Genomic DNA, 22,011 nt, shown 5'->3' on the forward strand with positions numbered 1-22,011 from the left:
CCCGTCTGGCTAGTGACGTCTCGGCGCTCGCCGGCGCCGCCTGTGACGTCACGGTCCGGGTTGGGGGCGTTGTCCGGGTGGGCACTCAAGGAGCTGGCCGGCGGCTGGCGTGTAGGTTCGGCACCATGAAAAAGGTGGCTTCCAAGCAGTCTCCGCCAAAGTTGTTCGGTGGGTGAGCGCCCTCGTGCGGGGCGCTGGTTGCTATGGACGCCCCGGCTGCTGCTGGCGGGCGGGTGGGCGCGTGCAGGGTCGCGGGGGCTGCCGCACAGCCTTATTTTTCCCGGTCCCCGCGGCTCTGGGCCATGCTCTCCGCCGTCCGGGCGGCACCATGAAGTCTCTAAAGAAGGACTCCCGCCTTAGAATACCTACAAACAGATTCTTGGAGGCCCCAGAGAGCGTGAAAGGTTGGCGCTGGCTGTCTTGGTGGTTCAGGAGAGCCCTTACAGGGGCAGGGGTTCTTGGGATTCACGACACGGGGTCTGGAGGATGGGGGTGACCCCAGGATGGAGGTAAAGATCACGCCGGAAGCGGGTTCGGGGCAAGGCGTGCCCCATACCTTTGATGGGGCCCTGGGGATGGTGTACAAGGCAGAGAAACTCAGGGAAGGGAGATACAGGGCACGGGGCCTTGAAGATGGGGACAAAGGAAGCAAACTACTGACAGAGGTCTCAGGGATCAGTTGTCCGGGAGATGACTTTGGGAAGGAAGACATAGAAGACCTTGAACAGTATCTTAGGTTGGGACATAGTAGGTGGAGACCTTTGCCTTGCTGGGGTGCAGAAGATCCAGGATAAGAGTTTAAGAGTAGAAGGGCCAGGACATGGGGTCCTTGGGAAAAGAAACTCAGGACAGAATGCAAGAAACATGTTAAGGTGGTGAAACCAACAATCTTCGTGGGATTCTCTGGGAGGTGTCACCTAAGAGCCTTACTGGAAACCAAAAGAAGTGCTTAACTTGGCCAGTTTTGTTTTTGACTACCTTTCCCACCATATGACCTTTCTAGCCACATTGTTTAACACCTGTTCCACTTGTTTATGGAGAAGGAAATGGCAACCAACTTGCCTGGAAAATCCCATGGGCAGGGGAGCCTGGCAGGCTACAGTCCATGGGGTTGCAAGTCGGACTTAGAGACTAAACCAACCACTTGTTTAATCTGAAGACCGTCACTGGACATGCCTTGCTTCCTGGCCTCTGTGGCTTCCCCTGGTTGCAGGTGGGAGGACCCCTGGGTGCCTTGACAGCAGGCTAACTGCCATGGACATGTTCCCATTTACAACCCACTTCCTCTTCAATCTTTTTTGCTGTTCGCATTTATCCAGGGTCTGCTGGGTGAGGGCAGTGTGCTGCACAACAAGACTATCGGTGGTAACTGTGGGACCCCAGACCTCAGGAAACCAAGGTGGAGAAACCAGTCAAGTATAAAGGTTGTAATATGACTGCCCATAGGTGTCAAGGGGGATCAGAGCTCCTGACCCAGGCCTTGTTGTTGTTCAGTTGCTCAGTCATTTCTGACTCTTTTCAACCCCATGGACTGCAACATTCCAGGCTTCCTGTCTTTCATTATCTCCTGGAGTTTGTTCAAACTCATGTCCATTGAGTTGGTGATGCCATCCAAACATCTTAACTTCTGTCACCCCCTTTTCCTCCTGCCCTCTCAATCTTTCCCAGCATCAGGGTCTTTCCCAGTGAGTTGGTTCTTCACATCAGGTGGCCAAAGTACTGGAGTTTCAGCTTCACCATCAGTCCTTCCAATGAATATTCAGGGTTGATTTCCTTTAGGATTGACTGGTTTGAACTCCTTGCAGTCCAAGGGACTCTCAAGTCTTCAAGTCTGTCACTGTTTCCATTTTTTCCTCATCCATTTGCCATGAAGTGATGGGACCAGATGCCATGATCTTAGTTTTCTGAATGTTGAGTTTTAAGCCAGCTCTTTCACTCTCCTCTTTCACCTTCATCAAGAGGCTCTTTAGCTAATCTTCACTTTCTGCCATTAGGGTGGTATCATCTGCATATCTGAGGTTATTGATATTTCTCCTCACAATCTTGATTCCAGCTTCATCTAGCCCAGCATTTCACACGATGTACTCTGCATATAAGAATTAGAGGGGAAAGTTTTCTGAAAAAGATGATGTTTATCTTGACAATTGCTAGTCATAAATCATGATATACAAGGTCAGTGTGAAGAGGGGGCAGGCCTGGAGTCAGTAGGATTCCCTGGGAAGCCTGGAAAGAATGGCTTTCTTTAATGCTTTTTTACAGTATAGAAGTCCACTCTAGGCTACACTGAGATGCTCTTTCATAATAACACTTTTTAACAGGAGAGAAAGAGAAAAATAGCTGGTCTTCTTTCCCAAGGGCAGTCAAGGGCTTTCCTAGTTATTGCCTCCTGCTTACCTAGATTCTGGAGATCATATCAGATTTGAACTTTCTACTGTAAACAAATCAAGGAAAGATTTTGTTCACTGCATATTTATTTTTAATAAGAGGAAATTTAGTTTGTTAAACAGTGTTTGAACCTACTGTATAGCCCAAGGAACTATAGTCAATATTTTATAATAAGCTATAAGGGAAAAGAATCTGAAAAAAAAATAGATTTTATATATGGGTGTGTGTGTGTGCACATAACTGAACACTATGTTGTACACCTGAAATTAACACCACATTGTAAATCAACTGTATTGCAATAAAAAAATTTTAACTAAAAAAATAGAAACATAATTTTAAAAAATAGACCTTGATTTAAGAACATGCATTAAGGTGAGGAAAGAAAGAAAGCATGTAAGATAACTTTTTCCTTCTAAATACCTGAGGGAAAGCCTCTAATGTAGTTGGGCCATACTCCCTCCTACCCCTTCCAATATAAAATTAATCACCAACTGTAATCTTTTGTTATGTTTCTCCACAATCTCTGAATTATAACAAAAAGGCAAACAAAACCTGTTTGGGGACCTGAGTCTTTTTGACTTCTAGGTTTCTCCTTGCTCTTGTTGCTAAGAAACTGGGAAATCTCCCAGACTCCCAGATGCCTCTCCAGCATCAATTAAAGCTCAGCCTTGGTACGGACAGCCCCTCCCTTGATTCCTCTAGTGCAACTGTGAGGTCAGAATTTCCCAAAGACCTGAATCAACACTAATAAAGAATAGCATTTAGATGAAACAGGAAGCAGAAAAACTAAGAGTCCAGGTTTCTTTTCCCTCCATGGCTCCCTCCTTCCCCTCTCCCAACCTTGTACCTCCTACCCACCTGAGAACCTTGCTTCCCGCTGCCTGGGCTAGCTCCCGCCGAGGTGTCACCTGACTCCCCTGTACAAGGGGGCTGGTCTCTAACCCTCTCACAGCTATCAGGGCCCCAGCTCTGTGTCTTACCAGAAGCCCCCATTCAGCTTGGGTTTCTGGACCAAAGAACTGGAACTAGCTGGGCCTCTACAGGTTCAGTAGGAAACATACTTCAACCCTGTGGAAACCTCATTTCAGGTCCTGACATGACCCCCACAGGATTGTCCTTCCCGCCTGGTCTCCCCAACTTGCCTCTGCCTCTCCTATCTTCCTGGCTTACCCTCACTGAATGAGTTTCTGAAGTGCTGCTTTTGTCAACTCGCTCTTCTGAACCAAACCTCCTTTTTGCTGACAGAGAACAAGCAGATGCTTCAGACTTAGTTTACAGAGGCATGATGCCCTGGTTTCCCTTTCATCCCCAATGTCACCCCCACCTCATCCCCAGGCCTTCTGTGTCACCATGCCTCACATGTGCCATGCTCAGCCCCACGTCCACCTTTGCTCTGGTTGTGATCTCACCTCTGCTGCTCTGCCTATGCAAAGACTTCTGATCCTTCAAGGTCTAACTTAACCTGTGAGGCTGCCTCTGACCCCCATAGCTGCTCTTCTGAAACTTGACTTAGACTCCTAACTTTACGATTTACATCCATGTGTTCCTTCTTTGCTGTAGCCAAAGCTCTTGTTTGTGCCACTAATTTAGGCTCTTACTTTATGACTGATGTGTGTTATTGTCTGCTGCTGCTTTCAGTTTCTCAAGAGAAGGAGCCGTATCTTGACCATTTAATACCATCTTTTCTATAATTTATAGTATATAGAAGGTACTTGGTATATATGCATGTTCTCTAAGGTGAACTGAAGTTTAAAATGTATATATCTTTTCTATGACTGTTAACTAGAGCACACCATTCCCTGACTGTCTGCAGTAGCACAGCATATATTGTACTTCGGAAATCTTCAGCAATGTTGAAAGTTTATGAATTGGTACATGGTAATTATATACCCATCAGTAAAAAAAAAAAACACACAAAAAAACACCTATCTGGAGATGCTTAATCCCTTGAGAAGATGTAGAACCAGCCAGAGTGATGGAGGAAGCAAATTTCCTGGAGAACATAAATAATACCAAAATATCTATAAAAGCAGATCTTCAGCTGGTACCAGTTCTCTTGGGCTATCACCAACTTCGACACTTTGTGTAGAAGGGAGAGGTGAAGGAGAGATGGCACGTTCCAGGCCTTCCTTCCACAGAGGTGGGAGGAGCTCCACATCTGGTGGGGGTGGGACCAGAACCTGTGGCCAAGACACGCAGCCCCTTGTGTGTCTGTGTGTGCAGGTCCATGTGGCTTGGCTGGTAGGTGCTCCTGAGTTTCTACTGACCCCATTGCCGCAGAGATGGACTCTGGCCAATATGCAAAATTCAGAGTTATTAATATATTTCAATTCATTCTGGCTTGGGTTTTTTTGACCACTGAGTATGTGGGCATTTTCTAAAAACTAGTTTGATTCTGGTAAGAAGAACTAGAGAGCCTCTTGATGAAAGTGAAAGAAGAGAGTGAAAGAGCTGGCCTAAAGCTCCACATTCAGAAAACTAAGATCATGGCATCTGGTCCCATCACTTCATGGCAAGTAGATGGGGAAATAGTGGAAACAGTGGCTGACTTTATTTTTCTGGGCTCCAAAATCACTGCAGATGGTGATTGCAGCCATGAAATTAAAAGACGCTTACTCCTTGGAAGGAAAGTTAGGACCAACCTAGACAGCATATTAAAAAGCAGAGACATTATTACTTTGCCAACAAAGGTCCCTAGTCAAGGCTATGGTTTTTCCAGTGGTCATGTATGGATGTGAGAGTTGGACTATAAAGAAAGCTTGGAAGGACTGATGTTGAAGCTGAAACTCCAGTACTTTGGCCACCTGATGCGAAGAGCTGTCTCATTTGAAAAGACCCTGATGCTGGGAAAGATTGAGGGCAGGAGGAAAAGGAGATGACAGAGGATGAAATGGCTGGATGGCATCACCGACTCGATGGACATGGGTTTGGGTGGACTCTGGGATTTGGTGATGGACAGGCAGGCCTGGCGTGCTGCAGTTTATGGGGTCGCAAAGAGTTGGACACGATTGAGCGACTGAACTGAACTGAACTGAACCAAAACACTTACCTTGATGTTTGAATGACACTGCTTCTAAAAAATTAGAATACCATGAGAAACAGTGGACAAAACCAAGTTGTGTTTTAAAGTCCTAAGGGCAGTGCTTTAGAGTTTTCTTTTGATTGTAGGGCCTTATTTCAAAACTTTCTGAACCAGAGGGCAGCACACAAGAGGATACCAGCCAGAAAAAAGAGATGCTGAAACTGTTAACCCACCTCTGTAGAAGGAAGGCAGGGAGTGTGTCCTCAGTGGGGAGTAACTTGCTTCTGCGCCATGCATTCTCAGTACTATACTCTGGCACATGAGAGATACAGGCTCAGATCACTCCACTTTCCTCCTGGGCCATGAACTGTATCCTAATCACTTCGCCTCTGCAGTAGACTCCTAAGTGATCTTGTGCTCATTCTTGTATCCACTAATCCATTCCTTGCCATCCCGTGGCCCACGAGGTACAAACTGAAGCCCTTTACGTGGCTCACTAAATTCTTCATGATCTGGCTTCTACTTTTCTGTCCCGGTTCTGCTTCCTACTTCCCACCTCACTGCACTCTAGCTATTTAAAAACACATGCTTCCAGTTTCAGACGTGTGCTCTATCCTTTCTTGCCTCTAGGCCTCGTCATGCTGTGCCCTTGGGGATTCCTATCCTCCACTTCCCTTCCCTTGTCTCTCATCATCCTTCAGCTCTCAGTTAATTACCTCCTTAGGAAGCCCTCCGTGACCACTCCACACACTGGATTGAGGCCCCTGGATGCTCCCATAGTCACCCTAGTTGAGTCTGTTTGACAGTCTTGCCTCCCATGGGCATGTGCTCTTTGGGATATAAGACTTTGCCTTATATCCCCAAAGCCTAGCACAGTGCCTGGTATATCAGTTCAGTTCAGCCACTCAGTCGTGTCCAATTCTTTGCGACTCCATGGACTGTAGCACACCAGGCTTCCCTGTCCATCACCAACTCCCAGAGCCTACTCAAACTCATGTCCATCATGTTGGTGATGCCATCCAACCATCTCATCCTCTGTCGTCCCCTTCTCCTCCCGCCTTCAATCTTTCCCAGCATCTGGGTCTTTTCAAATGAGTAGGTTCTTCACATCAGGTGGCCAAAGTATTGGAGCTCTAGCTTCAGCATCAGTCCTTCCAATGAATATTCAGGACTGATTTCCTTTAGGATGGACTGGTTGGATGTCCTTGCAGTCCAAGGGACTCTCAAGAGTCTTCTCCAACACCACAGTTCAAAAGCATCAATTCTTTGGTGCTCAGCTTTCTTTATATGCCAACTCTCACATCCATACATGACTACTGGAAAAACCATGGCTTTGACTAGATGGACCTTTGTTGGTAAAGCAATGTCTCTGCTTTTTAATACGCTATCTAGGTTGGTCATAGCTTTTCTTCCAAGGAGCAAGCGTCTTTTAATTTCATGGCTGCAGTCAATATCTGCAGTGATTTTGGAGCCCCCCAAAATAAAGTCTCTCACTGTTTCCATTGTTTCCCCATCTATTTGCCATGAAGTGATGGGACTGGATGCATGATCTTAGATTTCTGAATGTTGAGTTTTAAGCCAACTTTTTCACTCTCCTCTTTCACTTTCATCAAGAAGTTCTTTAGTTCTTTGCTTTCTGCCATAAGGGTGGTGTCATCTGCGTATCTGAGGTTATTGATATTTCTCCCGGAAATCTTGATTCCAGCTTGTACTTTAGCCTGGCATTTTGTATGATGTACTCTGCATATAAGTTAAATAAGCAGGGTGACAATATACAGCCTTGATGTACTCCTTTCCCAATTTGCAACCACTCTGTTGTTCCATATCCAGTTCTAACTGTTGCTTCTTGACCTGCATACAGATTTCTCAGGAGGCAGGTCAGGTGGTCTGGTATTCCCATCTCTTGAAGAATTTTCCACAGTTTGTTGTGATCCACACAGTCAGAGGCTTTGGCGTAGTCAATAAAGCAAAAGTAGATTTTTTCTGGAACTCTCTTGCATATAGAAGATGTTTAAACAGTATTTATTACATGGAAGAATGTAACATAAATGGCCAGTGGTGAATATTCTGCTTTTCCCAGAGCATCCAGATTTTTATCAGTGTCTCAGGAAACCCAGTGCCTTCACCCAGAAGAACGGACAGTACCATCACTGGGGGGAGAGACTGAGGAAGTGTCTATTGTCCCGGAGCACCATGTCAGAGTCACCTAGGGAGTCAGGAGCCAGGAAGCTGCATTTGTGTAACTCCCCAAGCGATTCTGAGGTAGACATTTAACTAGCATTTGGGAACAACTTATTTAGTCCAGGTTCCTCTTTTTACAAAAGAAAACTGAGACCAAATGATGTACCCAAGGTTGTCCAGCTATAAGTAGCACAGCCTGGAATGGAAGAACTTCTGATCTCAGCTTCAGCTACAAAGCCTCAGCCACCGTTTGGAGGGTGGGTGCAGACCTACAAGAGAGAACTCCTGTCACCCCAGCAAAGCGCTGCCCAGGCCACCTTGGCAGCCTCTGCTGTCCATCCAGGTGTCCGGCTTTGGCCGCCCCCCACCATGGAATATAAAAATATCTATTTTTAAACACTTGAACTATCTGCTCCTTTTCAGAAAAGAAGAGGGCAAAGGTACCTGAACAGCCCACCCCCCCAATTCAGGAAGAACCTGAACCTGTTAGCAATGTGCTACAAGGAGATGACATTCTTGCCTTAGCCATTAAGAAGGAAGACTTGAGGAAGGTAAGGATGAAGTTCAGGGATCCTTTGCTGTAGGAACCTCTCCTTGCCATCTGGGTGGTCTAGAACTTCAACCACGTCCATTGCCTGTCCACTGCCTCCCTACTCAGAGGGAGTGTCTGATCCCATGGAAGAATCCATCAAACACAAATCTGTTCACTTTTCCCCCAAACGGAATTTATTATGTCATATTAACATTTCTAAGATTCGTATAGAACCACAGAGAAATGAAAGAATGAAGTAATTTGCTTCCCATAAAGGCGAGTCATGCCATCCCCATTTCACAGAAGGGAAAATGAGTTACAGATATGGATAACCCCCTCCTTTTCCTGGGAAAGTTAGCCACTTCTCACCTGAAATATCTGGAGGCATGAGATGTTTTTATTTTTTCCCTAGGATGTTAATAAGTCTCATAGCTGTTACAAAGGCATTTCCTCAACAGAACATATGGACAGATCTAGAGAAACAGATTTGTCTGCCTTCAGGAATTCCACCAAGAATTAGGATAGAGGGGAAGGGTGGCTTTTTCCCTCCCTTTGATGTCATGTGAAATCTCTGTCTTATTTCTTTTTAGCAACATATTCCTCGCCTTATTGAAACAGAAGATAAACGTGTGATTACCCAGAGATTTATCATCCGTAAACCCAAACCCAAGGATCACAAGAGGAAGGTCTCACACTTAGTAGCGCATCCTGCTACTCCAGATGCAGCCACAAAGCCCCTGGACTCCTCTGGTGTGCACTAGCATCAAAGTTCATGAGTTATCCTGGAGAGAGTGTGGGGCCTGTCAGAGTACCCGCTGGTATAGCTCGCCTTCCTGCCTCTTCCTTTTGCTTCCAGGACCAGGTGACATCTTCCATGGCAGTGACCAGATCCTGCCCCACCACATCCTGGGGAGTCTCCAGGACTTTAAGAGAATTGCACTTGCTCGAGGGAACACTCAGGTTCGTTTGTACAGAACTGCCTGAGGGAGAGAAATCTCTGAGGTCATTGCAGTCTTAACCACCTGGCAGAGTCCAGCAGGACTGGGGTTACAGAATTTGAGGTGATAAGTGACGCTTCCCCCCAAATAATGAAGCCTATGTAAGTTAGCTTCAACAGAAGTCTGGAATTCACTATAAGGAGACAAGAGCCTGGAGCAACCCAAAGGCGAGAGTGTGTCTGCCTCTCATCAGACTGAGCCCACCCCCCTCCCCACTGCTGTCTGTACCCCAGCTTTATTTCCCCTCCTCCGTCCTCATGGTGGAGGAAGGTGGCTCCCCATACCTGCCAGGGCCACATGGAGAGACTGTCTGCCTTTCCAACTTTCTCGTCATGCAGCACTTCTCTCTCTCTCAGTTCCTTTAGTTTCCTGGTTCCAGGCAGAGAATCTCTCAGGTGTTAAAAGGCCTGGGGTCCAATAAAAATGACTCTGTCACGCAGCAGGTGAGGGTGTCAACATCAGCTGGGAGGAGGACAGACGCAGTAAAGGACATTGACCACAGTCTTCCCGTGGCTGGGTGAGGGGACTGACAGTGCCCCTGGTTCTGTGATTTGCTTTCTGTCACTTGCTACCTTGTGGCCCTGGAGAGGAGGGACTCAGCAGAAAGGGAGGACAGCAGGAGTTTAGGCCTGGAGAAGTCTGCTCAGCCCCACTGCCATGCCTTCCCTGGCCCTCCACACTCACATTGCTCTTTTCAGCTGGCTGAGCTGATACACACCCCACCCTGTCTGATGACCCTCATGTCAACTAAAGAAGAGCCAAAGCAGGAAGCCCCAAAAGAAGAGAAGGCACATCCTCCCTGGGTCCCACCTCTGCAGCACAACTTTCTGAAAAACTGGCAGCGCAACATAGCCCTTCGGAAGAAGCAGCAGGAAACTCTCAGTGGTGAGCAGGGCGGACAGGACACCTGCTTGGCCTCACCTGGCAGTGAGGCTCTGCTGCTGTGTTTTTTCTCCCCCTCCACCCGCAGAGCCTGGATTCAGGCTGCTCGCTTTTGTGCTGAGAACTGCCAAGTGCTTCTCCAACTTAGTGGGTCATGAAATCAGCCCAGTGACCGGAGCTGATCAGTTCAGAGAGCTCAGGCCCCTATTTGTTCGGATTTGGTGGTGACATTGCATTCTTGGTTCTCTTTAGAACGGCTGAAGAAGCCAGTCAGCGAGCTGCTGATGCACACAGGAGAGACCTACAGACAGATCCAGGAGGAACGGGAGCTCCTGGACCGAATGCTGTCAACACGGTCTGATGGGAAGGTAAGGACAGTGCACCCTGTGGGAGGGGTCTGGACAGCTGGGGACAAAAGAAATCTATCCAGTGCAAAGCTTTGTTAAACCCTCAAGGTCTTTACTAACTTCTATTACTGGTTCTATTACTTGTCATTCAGGGACTGGCCAGATAAATAATTTGGCCTGTGGTGGTCACTGTTAATTTGAGGAGAAAGATATCACAGGTACTATGTTATTAGAATAGTCTTTGTCTTGGTTTAGTCTCCTAAAAGCTGAGGCTCCAGCTTTCAGTAGCCCCAGGGCACCATGATGTGCTCTGGTATCTCAATGCCTGGACCAACTTGCCCTCTCTGGGACCGGGTAAACATATAACACGGCAGCCTTCAAATAAGAAAGCTGTGCTTCTCTCTCTGTTCTCAGGGCAGCATGAGTTCCCCAGAGGGAGCATCTGTAGTCTGTAGAGCTCTTGTCTTCCCAGGCCTCCCACCCGCCTCTCTCAAAGGTGCTCAGATAGTCTGACTCATCTGTCCTCCATTGACAGGGCTGTGGATTGACCAGTGGGTTCTGGAGTCGACTGGAATACTTGGGAGACGAAATGACGGGTCTGGTAATGACAAAGACAAAAACTCAGCATGGCCTCGTGGAGCCAATCACTCAGATCAAGAAGCCTTGGTCCATCCAGGCAGAGATGGGTGAGGAGTGGGATGTAAAGGAGACTGGCCTTGGGGGTAAAAGATCAGGGTTCTGGTGTGGTGGTCCAGTCCCCTCCAGTAAGACGAGGGGGGCAGTGATGGGAGGGGCCCAGCTCTAGGGCGTCACTGTCCTTCACTGCGCTGGCCTCCTCTGCTGAGCACCTGGAATGTGGCCGGTTTGAGCTGAGATGTGCCATAAGTGTAAACTACACACTGGGTTTTGAAGATCAGTTTGAAAAAATAGATTTTATTAATAATTTTCGTATTGATTACATGTTCATATTGATTACATGTTGAAATGATAATATTTTTAATATACTGGGTTAAATATATTACTGTTTCTTTTTACCTGTTTAAATGTGGCCTCTGGAAAATTTTGATTACATATTCATGGCTTGCATTTGTGATTTGCATCATATTTTTAATGGGCAGCACTGCTTTAAAGGCTGCCAGACTACCTGGGTTCGGGTCCCAGCTGTGTTGAGTTTGTGAACACCAGTGAGTTATTTAACCTCTGTGGGCCTCAGCTTCCCATCTGTAAAATACTCATGGGGTTATGAGAGGGTTAAATGAGACATGGTGTGTATTAAGAGGTTCTGACTCATTGTTAAACACAATAAAAGGTAGCTGCTGTTGTTATTTTTATTATAATCCAAAAATTTGATGGTCTGGAAGCTGGTTTTACCGAAGTCCTGTGAAGGGCTGCTGAGGCAGTAGGTGTGGGGCCTGGAGGAGGGAGCCCAGCTCACGGGGAAGCTGTGTTTTCAGCTCTCCCAGCAACGGTGCTGGAATGGGTACTCTCAGAGCCCTTGAACATGGGTAGGGAGGGGGCATGGCAGCAGCCTGTGCTTAGGGTTCTTGGACCCTGCTCTAGGGTTGCCAGCCCAGAAGGACGCGTGGTACCGCTACACCTGGGATCGGAGTCTGTTTCTGGCCTGCCGACGCAAGGAGCTGCAGAGCATCATGGCAGAGCTGAATTTTAGCCAGCAGGTTGGTGAGGCCTCTGTGCCTAGTCTGAAGCCCCTCAGGGTGGGGCCTGTCTTCAGTCAAATAACCTTTCCTTTCTCTGTCTCTCTGAGGATATTGATGGCCTGGAGGTGGTGGGCAAAGGGCGGCCTTTCTCCACTGTTACGGTGGAAGACTATTCAGTGTTTGAAAGGAGCTCGGAAAGCTCCTCTGAAGACACAGTGCACTTGTGAGTTGGCCCTGGGCCTGAGGGAGAGCGGTTGGAGAGTGTGGCTTCCCCAGCACCTGCAAGTATCCTGAGGCAGGCTTCCCTCCCTGGAATCAGAGTGCCTCCCTCCCAGCCTCTTGCTCATGGCTGTCACCCCCTCCTCTAGCCCATTCAAAGGAACACCTGTGCTTACTCTACTGCTGCCATCTGTCCCCTTCCAGCAACCAACTCCTAACGGGGTTTTCCTAGACATTCCTTTGCTCATAAATGGGGCCCCTCCAGACTCCCCTAATGCTGTGTGGCTCTGCATGAAGAGTCTCTTTTTATGTCCAAGAACCTCCCATTGCAGGAATGGAGCAGGATGGAGCTGATGATGCTCCACTGGAGGGCAGAGCCGGGCACATCTCCACATTTTCTGGCAGCCATCTCCATGGGCTCCATGTGGCAAGACTGTGGCAGGCTTAGGAAAAATATGTCACTGGATTGTCTTACAGAGACTTATTGGCCAGTTACCCTGATGTGGTTCCTATGCCTGTTCTTGGCCCTTCTCTGCTGTTCTGTGGGAAGCCAGCCTGCTGGATCCGAGGCAGTAATTTAGAGGACAAGGTAAAACTGCCTTCACCCTCACCCATCTGCTGGAAGGGCCTCCCTCGTGAGGCAATCTCAGGTGACTGTGGCAGTCACAAGGAGCCTGAACATTCTCCTATTTGTGTTTTTATCTGATCTCGCCTTCAGCATATGTTTGAAAATGTTAACAGCAACATTAACTTGAGCCAGAATAAAGTCACAAGTCTGAAAAGAGAATGTCACAAGCCAGCCAGTTTGTACCTAGTCCCCAAACATGTAAATAAGCAAACCTTCTCAAGCAGGAATGGCTTTGTTGTTGTCTGTTGTTCAGTCACTAAGTCGTGTGCGACCCCATGGACTGTGGCACTCCAGGCTTCCCTGCCCTTCGCCGTCTCCTGGAGTTTGCTCAAATTCATGTCCATTGAGTCAGTGATGCTATCTAACTATCCCATCCTCTACTGGCCCCTTCTCCTTTGCCTTCAATCTTTCTCAGCATCAGGGTCTTTTCCAGTGAGTCAGCTCTTTGCATCAAGTGGCCAAAGTATTGGAACTTCAGCTTCAACATCAGTCCTTCTAATGAATTTCAGGGTTGATTTCCTTTCGGATTGACTGGTTGGATGTCCTTGTAGTCCAAGGGACTCTCAAGAGTCTTCTCCAGCACCACAGTTCGAAAGCATCAATTCTTTTGCTCAGCCTTCTTTATGGTCCAACTCTCACATCCATATATGACTACTGTAGAAACCATACTGTAAAAGCCATAGATTTGACTAGACAGACCTTTGTCGGCAAAGTGATGTCTCTGCTTTTTAATATACTGTCTATTTTTATCATAGCTTTTCTTCCAAGGAGCAAGTGTCTTAATTTCATGGCTGCAGTCACTGTCCACAGTGATTTTGAAGCCCAAGAAAATAAAATCTGTCACTGTTTCCCCTCTTCCCCCTTCTATTTACCATGAAGTGATGGAAACAGATGCCATGATCTTAAAGTTTTTTGAATGCTGAGTTTTGAGCCACCTTTTTCACTCTCTTCTTTCACCCTCATCAAGAGGCTCTTTAGTTCCTCTTCTGTTTCTGCCATTAGAGTGGTACCTGTATAGCTGAGGTTATTGATATTTCTCCCAGGAATCTTGATTCCAGCTTGTGAGTCATCCAGCCCAGCATTTCACATGGTGTACTCTGCATAGAAGTTAAATAAGCAGGGTGACAATACATAGCCTTACCATACTCTTTTCACAATTTGGAACCAGTCTGGGCTGCCCAGGTGGCACCAGTGGTAAAGAACCCACCTGCCAATGCAGGAGACATAAGAGACATGGGTTCAACCCCTGGGTTGGGAAGATCCTCTGGAGAAGGAAATGGCAACCCACTCCAGTATTTTTGCCTGGAAATCCATGGACAGAGGAATCTAGCAAACTACAGTCCATCAGGTCTTACAGAGTTGTACACAACTAAAGTGACTTAACATGCACTATTGTTCCATGTTCATTTCTAAATGTTACTTCTTCACCTGCATACAGGTTTCTCAGGAGACAGGTAAGGTGGTCTGGTATTCCCATCTCTTTAAGAATTTTCCACAGTTTGTTGTGAGCCACGCAAAGGCTTTTGTGTAGTCAATGAGGCAGAAGTAGATGTTTTTCTGGAATTCCCTTACTTTCTATGTGATCCAAAGAATGTTAGCAATTTGATCTGTGGCTCCTCTGCCTTTTCTAAACCCAGCTTGTACATCTGAAAATTCTCATACTGCTGAAGCCTAGCTTGAAGGATTTTGAGCATTACCTTGCTAGCATGTGAAATGAGTGCAATTGTACACTAGTTTGAACATTCTTCAGCATTACCCTTCTTTGGGATTGGAATGAAAACACATTTTCCAGTCCCATGGCCACTGCTGAGTTTTCCAAATTTGTTGGCATATTGAGTACAGCACTTTAACAGCATCATCTTTTAGGACTTGAAATAGCTCAGCTGGAATTCCATCACCTCCACTAGTGTAGTTCATAGTAATGCTTCCTAAGGCCCACTTAAACTATTCTTCAGATGTTAAGGAGTAAAAATGTTCATCAGATATAAAGTCTGTTTTATCTCCTCTTCTTACTGTTGATGGCAGAGACAGCCACTTTTGGGGTATGATGCCAATGTGTTTGAGAGTGGCCAGGCCCTGGAAGCCCAGGGCAGGAGACGTCCAGTGCCAAACCCAGGAAAGTCCTGGCAAACCACGCTGAGTTGTTCAGCCTAGGCCAGGACATCTCTCAGACCTCCTCTCTCCCCAGAGGCATGTTGGAATTGCTGTCCGCTTGACCTTTGAAACTCTAGAAGGGGAGAAAACATCTTCAGAACTGACCGTGATCAATAACGGCACAGTGGCCATTTGGTACGACTGGCGGCGGCGGTCACAGTGGGACTCTTTCCAAGACCTGAAGAGGAATAGGATGCAGAGGTTTTACTTCAACAATCGGGAAGGTACCTGGGGAAGCTGCCCACTCACCCCTCCTACAGCCCAAGTCTCGCTCACGCCCAGGCCCTGCAAGCATGAGCCCCTCTTCCCACCTGTCCGTCCCATCTCTTCCATGAAGTGTGCCGTCCCCTGTTCCCATCAGCTGAGGGAATGGTAGAACACCTGAGAACACGGGAGTGAGCCACCAGGGGCAGAAACAGTTACCCATATACACAGGCCTGAGGCTAGGACGACCAGTTGTCCCCCTTGCCTGAAGTCCCACATCCCAAGAACGCCCTCAGTTCTTCACAAGCCGGGACAGTTGGTCACCCTAACAAGGCTTAGTTAACTTTGTACACACAGGCTTGGGGCTCAGCAGCTCCCACCTGGTGGAAAACCTCTGTCTCTGTCCCGCTTAGGTGTAATTCTGCCTGGAGAAACTAAGAACTTTGCCTTTTTCTTCAAATCTTTGAATGCTGGGATCTTCAGAGAGTGTTGGGAGTTTGGAACCCACCCTACCCTATTAGGAGGTGCTGTCCTGCAGGTCAACCTCCATGCAGTCTCCTTGGCCCAGGACATTTTTCGGGAAGAGAGGAAGTTATTGGAGGTAAGGGACACCAGATCTTAGCCCCTGTGGACACTCGGTAGGTAATGTAGTGTTCTTCCTGGCACTGCCTGCAGGGATCTTGTTACTTCCAGCCGTAGAGGCGAACTTTTAAAAAACAGATACTCTTGTTCAAAACCACTCCTCAGGGGGGCTTGTGGTGTAAAAGATAGGTGAGCAGGCAAGAAAAGGGGGCAGCTTTGAGCTCCACCATGCATGACCCTACTTCATTAGAAAGAAATGAGATTGGCCCTTAAAATGCAGACTGAATGGAAGTACTTGCTTAAGTGTAAACACTGTTGTCTGGTGCTATCCAGTGAAGGTGCATTTAACTGGCAAGACTTCAAAACCAGACAAAACCAGAGAGAACACTAACTAGTGGGCCGGGCACCAGGAGGGAGTGTGAGGTGGGAAGTGGGAATGTGCTGGCCCATCAGGCTTGCAGCCTGGCCATCTGGTGCTGCGCTCTGTGGGATTCTGCAGAAAGATGTGCTTTTTTTATTCATTGTGACCCCCAAACACAAGCCAGCTACTTCAGCTGGGTTCAACCCCTGGTGAACAAAGGTGATTTTGACAAATGTCATGTCTGCTTCACTGCTGACTATCGGACCAGCCTCTCTCACGAGATGCCCCTCCACTATTTTCTGTAGCAGGGACCATGTGGCTAAGTCATGCTCTCAACAAGGCGGTCCCTGAGCCTTGCCCTTCCTCCTTATCTGGGGGAAATGCTGACTGTGTGGCCTCTTGGCCCCGTGAAGGAACAACTTCTCTGGGTCTGACCCTTCCTCTGGATCCTGTCAGCCTGTTTTAGGGAACAAGGATCTTTGGGGAGAACCGAGAGGTTTGAGTCTGGTAACAGGAGAGTACGTGTGTGTGTGTGTGTGTGTGAGAGAGAGAGAGAGAGAGACAGAGACAGACAGACAGACAGACAATGGCAAGAACTCTGTCGACAGGAAGGCAGACAGTTCTGGGGATCTGCCTTCCCTTGAGGATGCAACATGGGTTTTGAAAGCCTGAGCTGCTGCTTATGCCATGTTCCTTTCCCCAGAGCAAGCTGGCCTCCCATGAAGCAGTCACCATCGTGGAAAACATGCTGCAGGAGCTTCTGACGGGGATCCTGACGCCCGAGCGCACACAGTCACCTGTGGATGCCTCTCTCACTGAGGAGGACTTGTTCCACCATCGGAATCCTCAGGTACAGGCCCAGCGCTGGCCCCTGCCCATTTTTGTGCTTGCCCCGGAAGAAAGTAATAGCAAACCCTTTGCGTGCCAGGATCTGTTCTGAGAAACTTGAGTAACTCTGTTTCTCCACAGCAGTCCTATGAGATGGGTACTTTTTCTATCTTCATTTTACATGGAAGAAACTGAGGCCCAGGGGGGTTAAGTAATTTGCCCAAGAAAACTTAGCTACTATAAGTGAATGCTAGGTGATAAGAGAGCTTCAAAAACTTCTTATTCAAACTCAATCTTCCTTGGAAGCCCAAATGTATAAGAAGCCTTAAGTTGGAGGTGCTCAGGTTGAAAGGGAAGTGGGGAGCCCTGTGAGCCCAGCAGCTCCTGCCAGCTTCCTCCTGCCTCCTCCATCAGCGCTCCTCGAGGGAACAAGAAGCTAGAGCAGGCTGGCTCAGGCTCTGGGTGCCCCATGTCGCAGCCTGCCTGCCCCCTCCGCCGCCAACAAGCCTCCCCTTGCCTCTGCTGCAGCTGCATTACCAGCACCAGGTGGTGCAACATCTGCACAGTCTGTGGCGCCAGTACATGGTCCTGCCCCTCAAGGCTGAGGAGGCCAGGCCCGGCGAGGAGCACCTCGGCCCCAGGGCCCAGGCTGCTGCGACCCTGTCAGCCTACTCGGAAGAGACCTCAATGAAGATCGAGTCTTCTGCACACCTTAAGGGCCCAACGTTAGACCCTCAACTGCCCCGGCGGGAGAGCGAGGCCCTCAGGGACTCCCAGGATCATGTTGGGTCCCAGAAGACCGGGCTAGGGATCAGGCATTCTCAGCGGAAGAGCATCATGGAGGAGATCCTGGTGGAGGGGAGCCCGGATCCGGAGAGCATCAGGAGCCCCTGGGAACTGGATGGCCTTCCCCTGCCAGAGTGGAACCTCTGCCTGGAAGACTTCAGGAAGGTGCCTTCCAGCCCTGGCACAGCCAGGTGCCCTTGCTTCTGCAGCCCCTTCCATCCCCATGGGCAGAGAAACAACCTTCTGAGGACCCAGATAAAGCAATCTCTCGGCCTTCTCTTTATCTTGGGTGCCTTGGCCACTGTAGTGCAGGAGGAGCTCCTTCTCTGACCCGTGGAAAGGGGTTCAAGGGGTACAGATTTCCAAGGGAGGGCACAGGCTCCCACAGAAGGCACCCAGGCAGACTCTCCATGGCTGCATCCCCTCCTGGCCCCCTGCCCTCACTACCCCACACCTGTTAGTAGAAGATGCAGGAACCCTTGGTATCCCAGGCAGAACGGTTGCCCATGGTACCTCTGACCTGCCAGGCAGTGACGGCACTCCCTGAGGAGAACCAGAGAGAAGATGCCCTAATCAGGCTCAACAAAGCGGCCCTGGAACTGTGCCAGGAACCATGGCCATTGCAGTCTGACTTCCTGTACCAGATGTGGTAAGTACCCCCAACCAGGAAAACTACTCCCATCCCTTCCCCTTGCCGTGTCTGGCCAGGGGTTCTGGGCAGGCAGTCCCAGGACTCGAGGGGGCTGAGCTCTCTTTGAGGTCAGGTTGCTGAAAAATTCTGCAGACCCTTTGTGCTCTGGCAGCTGCCACAGCATCCCTTAGAGCTGCTCTCCCCATGCCGGCCACCCTCTGGGAAGGAGTCATCAGAGTAAGCACCTTGATGGTTTTCCCCCTTCTTTCCTTATTTCTTCTCGAGGAGCAGATAAATGACCAGATGAAATAGCAGAGGACAGTGAGAAGAGGGGCCTGTTCCATGAAAAGCCTCAGTTGGTTGCCAGCCTTCCCATCGCCTGTTTAGAACTTGCTTGGATAGGCTTGGGGGCCTTCTGCAAGGCCCTCAGAACACATTTCCAGGAGCCTTATCCTGCAAATCTTATGCAGGTCTAACCCCTCCAGTGGGAATGGATCTGAGCTGGAGTGGGAATGGTTTCAAGCTGGAGTTAATTCAAGACTGACCTAACCTTATCCCCAGGCCACTTTTTCTGGGCTGCCACCAAGGAAAGCCCGATCCCTATCCCAGCACTTGGACAGGTGCCAGTGAAGATGCTGGCTGGACAGAGGCGTGATATTTCCATAGCAGTTCCTGGTACCAGTGTCTCAGAAGGGAAGGACCAACCCTCTACAGATTCAAGAGCGGTGATGGCTTTTTTCCAATATGTTAGTTTGCAGCTGTGGCGAGATCTGATTGACAGCCTGGTAAGCCATTCCCTGTGGCTGAGGGCTCTGCTGGGCCTGCCTGAGAAGGAGACCATCTACCTGGACATGCCAGAAGAGCAAGGTCAGACACTGTGCACCTCTGCGCAGTCTTTCCCATCCCTCTGCCCAGGTGGAAGTGGTGCTTTAGCCATTTGTGCGCTTCTGGGGAACCTCTGTGAGGTTGGTCCATGGGGTAGGCCTCTTGCTTTTTATCTGCGGCCAGCAGTTGGGACCTAGAAGCAACATTAACAATCACCTGAGTTCAGCCCGCATGTCTTACAGGTGGAGTCCCAGAGAGGCGAGATGACTTGCCATCCTGTATGTGGTAGAATGGTGGAGTTGGGACTGGAACCTGGGTCCCTCCCCCATGCCCTACAGTCATGCACTTGACCCAGGGCCTTGCTCCTTAAGCACGGCTACCCCAGGGCCCTTTGCTCTCCCAGCTTCTGCCTGTGGGGTCAGCTAGGCCACAGGCTATTTGTCTTCCATTCACTTCCCTTAGATAGAAAGTCACCTCTTGTCACAGAAGTGAAGGTGACTTCCGGAAAATTGGGGAAGGAGGAACGGAAAGGGGCATCCCAGGAAAAGAAGCAGTTTGGAATCAGAGACAAAGAAGATAAAAGAGGAGCCAGGTTGCCACCTGGGAAAGAGGCATGTAGCACATGTTCTGGGCCTGGGAGTGGGGCTGGGGAAGGGATAGGAGGGGCTGCGGAAAGTGGGCAGTCACTCCAGCATGATGCCCCTGCTCCCCTCAGAGCTGCTCTTGAAAAGGTACTGGACCTCCCTCGGGAGCTACTGAAGGCTGGGCATGTCTGTGTCTCTCCAAGCAGGACCGTTTAAATAGCAAGAAGCACAAAACAAAGGATGACAAGAAACCAGTGAAATCTTTAAGCCGGGACATGTTTTCCTTGGAAGAGCCTGTTCCCGACAGCATCATCCCATCTCAGGAACCCATAGATCCCCTGGTCATGGAGAAATACACCCACAGGCTGCACACTGAGGTGAGGGCAAGAACCTGGCACTCAGCCCTCCCGTCACTCACACCTGCCTGCATACCTTCCTCTGCTCCCTCACCCCCTGGTTCACTCTGTTTATCCCACAAACAATAAGTGCCTACTGCATCTGTGACAGAAGCAAAGCTGCCCTTGTGAAGGGCATTCTAGGATTCAAGACAGACCTCATGAATAAGTAACAGATGTGGTATGTTAGGTGATGAGCACTACGGGAAAAAGAGAGCAACCAGGGCTAGGGGGTAGGGAAAGCGCAGGTGGTCGGTAGGTGGGGGTAGGTGCCATTGAACAAAGATTTGAAGAGAAGTGAGGAGTGGCCATGGGGACATCTAGGAGAATGCCGTGGGTAGAGGAGGGAGTGGGCCAAGAGGACAGAAGGGCAGAGTCCACCAGGAGAGAGACTCCTGGGTCATGTGGGGCTGTGTAGGCCATTGTGAGGACACTGTTTTGAATAAAGGAATTAGTCCGATTCATGCTTTAGATCATTCTGGCTGCTCTTTGGAAATAGATGCTGGGGGCGCAGAGCACAAGCCTCTCCCTTCTGTTGCTCCCTCTTCTTCTCCGTCTTTGGTGTGTCTTGAGAGGTCTGTTCCTTGGGTGAGCACCACGTAGAGTGAATTCCCAGCAGCTGTAAGGGTTTTGAAACACTGGAGAGAATTTATAATATAAAACATGTTCTTAAGCAGTAGGTCCTTAGGGATTCACCTAGATGTTGTGTTCTGTTCTTTTTGTCACTGTTGTTGGTTTTGGAAGAGAGATCCACAAAGCCACGTTAGATATGTCAAGGAGTCTAATGGCAATGCTTTGTCTTCTTCTGGTGCGGACAGCTGAGTAACTGGGATTGCATTGTGCATTTGATCACATTTAATCAGAAGCTCCATTTGCTGCTGGTAACATCACTGAGATTTGTGAAGGTCCATGGGGTCTAGAAAGAAATCATAGGACCCATGGAGTAGACTCTTGCTTAGCTCTTTGGAATTAAGAATCAACTTGCTGAGGCTTATATGGTACAGCCTCACCGGAGGGTACAGTCTTGGAGACATTTCAGTACATGGATCTTTGATCTTACTGGAAGGAAGGTTGGTCTCCAGGTGGCCAGGGTAGAACTGGGCCACCCTGAGGGACTAAATGGGCACTGCTCCCTGGGCCTCCCTGGAGTTGCCCCTTTAACCTCATGTCCCCATATGTCCAAGGGGAAATACAGGATTCCACCCCAGACTGTTTAAAAAAATAAAACTATTTGCAAAAACAAAAGTTCTATAGAAACTTTAGTTTTATCTCTACAAGTTTAGTTTTCCCCTCTCTTCAGCTCTCCCTCAGGGTGGGGATGCTCCCTTGTGCCGGTGCTTTCCACAGAGTAAGCCTTTGCCTGTGATGTTCACCCCATCATTCCAGGTCTATGGGCTGCTGGATGCCCTGGTGACCGACCTGCTGGCCCTGGCTGATGAACTCAACCCCCAAAAGAATGTTGAGGAGCCTTTGCGTCTCTGCACCTGACCCACATGCCTGAGTTGCCTCCTGGGAAACCGCTTAACAAACAAATCAATAAAGAACCTTTATGTTCCTACCACTTCCCTTATGCCTCTGTGTCTTGAATGTAAGATCTTGATGAAGTCAGCTTATGGTCCTCCTGTGTCCCACCTGCCCTCAGATCCCCCTCCTCAGTTCCTGGAGCCATCCAGCAGGAGGTGGGAAGGGGAGGTATGGGAGGAGCAGTGGAAGAGCAAGTTGGCAGCAGGACAAGGAATGAATCGAGGTGACAGGACAGAGAGCATCACCGCTTGTGGCCCCTGCCTCCGGCCTTCGTTGGCTCACACA

The 22,011-nt window shown here is 48.8% G+C and overlaps 1 protein-coding gene and 1 long non-coding RNA gene across 7 annotated transcripts in view; one reads left to right on the forward strand and one right to left on the reverse strand.

The window, feature by feature from the left end:
• On the forward strand, positions 1–21,763 carry LOC122443378 (MYCBP associated protein). 4 transcript variants are annotated; one of them, XM_043471448.1, is made up of 20 exons: positions 1–168; positions 8,012–8,139; positions 8,711–8,870; positions 8,977–9,080; positions 9,817–10,003; positions 10,253–10,368; positions 10,883–11,033; positions 11,908–12,023; positions 12,113–12,228; positions 12,702–12,813; positions 15,041–15,230; positions 15,624–15,811; positions 16,857–17,003; positions 17,510–17,932; positions 18,295–18,416; positions 19,150–19,265; positions 19,466–19,501; positions 19,686–19,834; positions 20,014–20,184; positions 21,589–21,763. In XM_043471448.1, the coding sequence occupies exons 1-20, from the start codon at positions 126–128 to the stop codon at positions 21,688–21,690; spliced, it is 2,877 nt and encodes a 958-aa protein (XP_043327383.1). In that variant the 5' UTR covers positions 1–125; the 3' UTR covers positions 21,691–21,763. The 4 variants fall into 4 exon arrangements, with proteins under 4 accessions (XP_043327383.1, XP_043327392.1, XP_043327400.1 ...); XM_043471457.1 differs by lacking the exon at positions 19,466–19,501; XM_043471465.1 differs by lacking the exon at positions 19,466–19,501 and having other exon boundaries at positions 19,710–19,834.
• LOC122443414 overlaps positions 19,292–22,011 on the reverse strand; it is a 4,723-nt gene continuing 2,003 nt past the window's right edge. Inside the window, exon 3 of one of the 3 annotated variants that reach the window (XR_006270011.1) lies at positions 19,292–19,416. This is a non-coding gene — a long non-coding RNA (uncharacterized LOC122443414). Of the gene's footprint in view, positions 19,417–20,197; positions 21,119–22,011 lie in introns of those variants that run through there. The other 2 variants (XR_006270009.1, XR_006270008.1) reach the window with 2 other exon arrangements.

The sequence above is a fragment of the Cervus canadensis genome, chromosome 1 (genome assembly GCF_019320065.1).
Source record: "Cervus canadensis isolate Bull #8, Minnesota chromosome 1, ASM1932006v1, whole genome shotgun sequence".
Taxonomy (NCBI): Eukaryota; Metazoa; Chordata; class Mammalia; order Artiodactyla; family Cervidae; genus Cervus; species Cervus canadensis.

What these genes read in the sequence shown, in the direction of transcription:
- LOC122443378 (XM_043471448.1), top strand. Translation starts at nt 126, where the DNA reads ATGAAAAAGGTGGCTTCCAAGCAGTCTCCGCCAAAGTTGTTCG. An exon ending in AAAGCCCCTGGACTCCTCTG is followed by an intron (nt 8,871 to 8,976) that starts GTGTGCACTAGC and finishes TTTTGCTTCCAG; the next exon opens with GACCAGGTGACATCTTCCAT. An exon ending in TCCACCATCGGAATCCTCAG is followed by an intron (nt 17,004 to 17,509) that starts GTACAGGCCCAG and finishes CCTCTGCTGCAG; the next exon opens with CTGCATTACCAGCACCAGGT.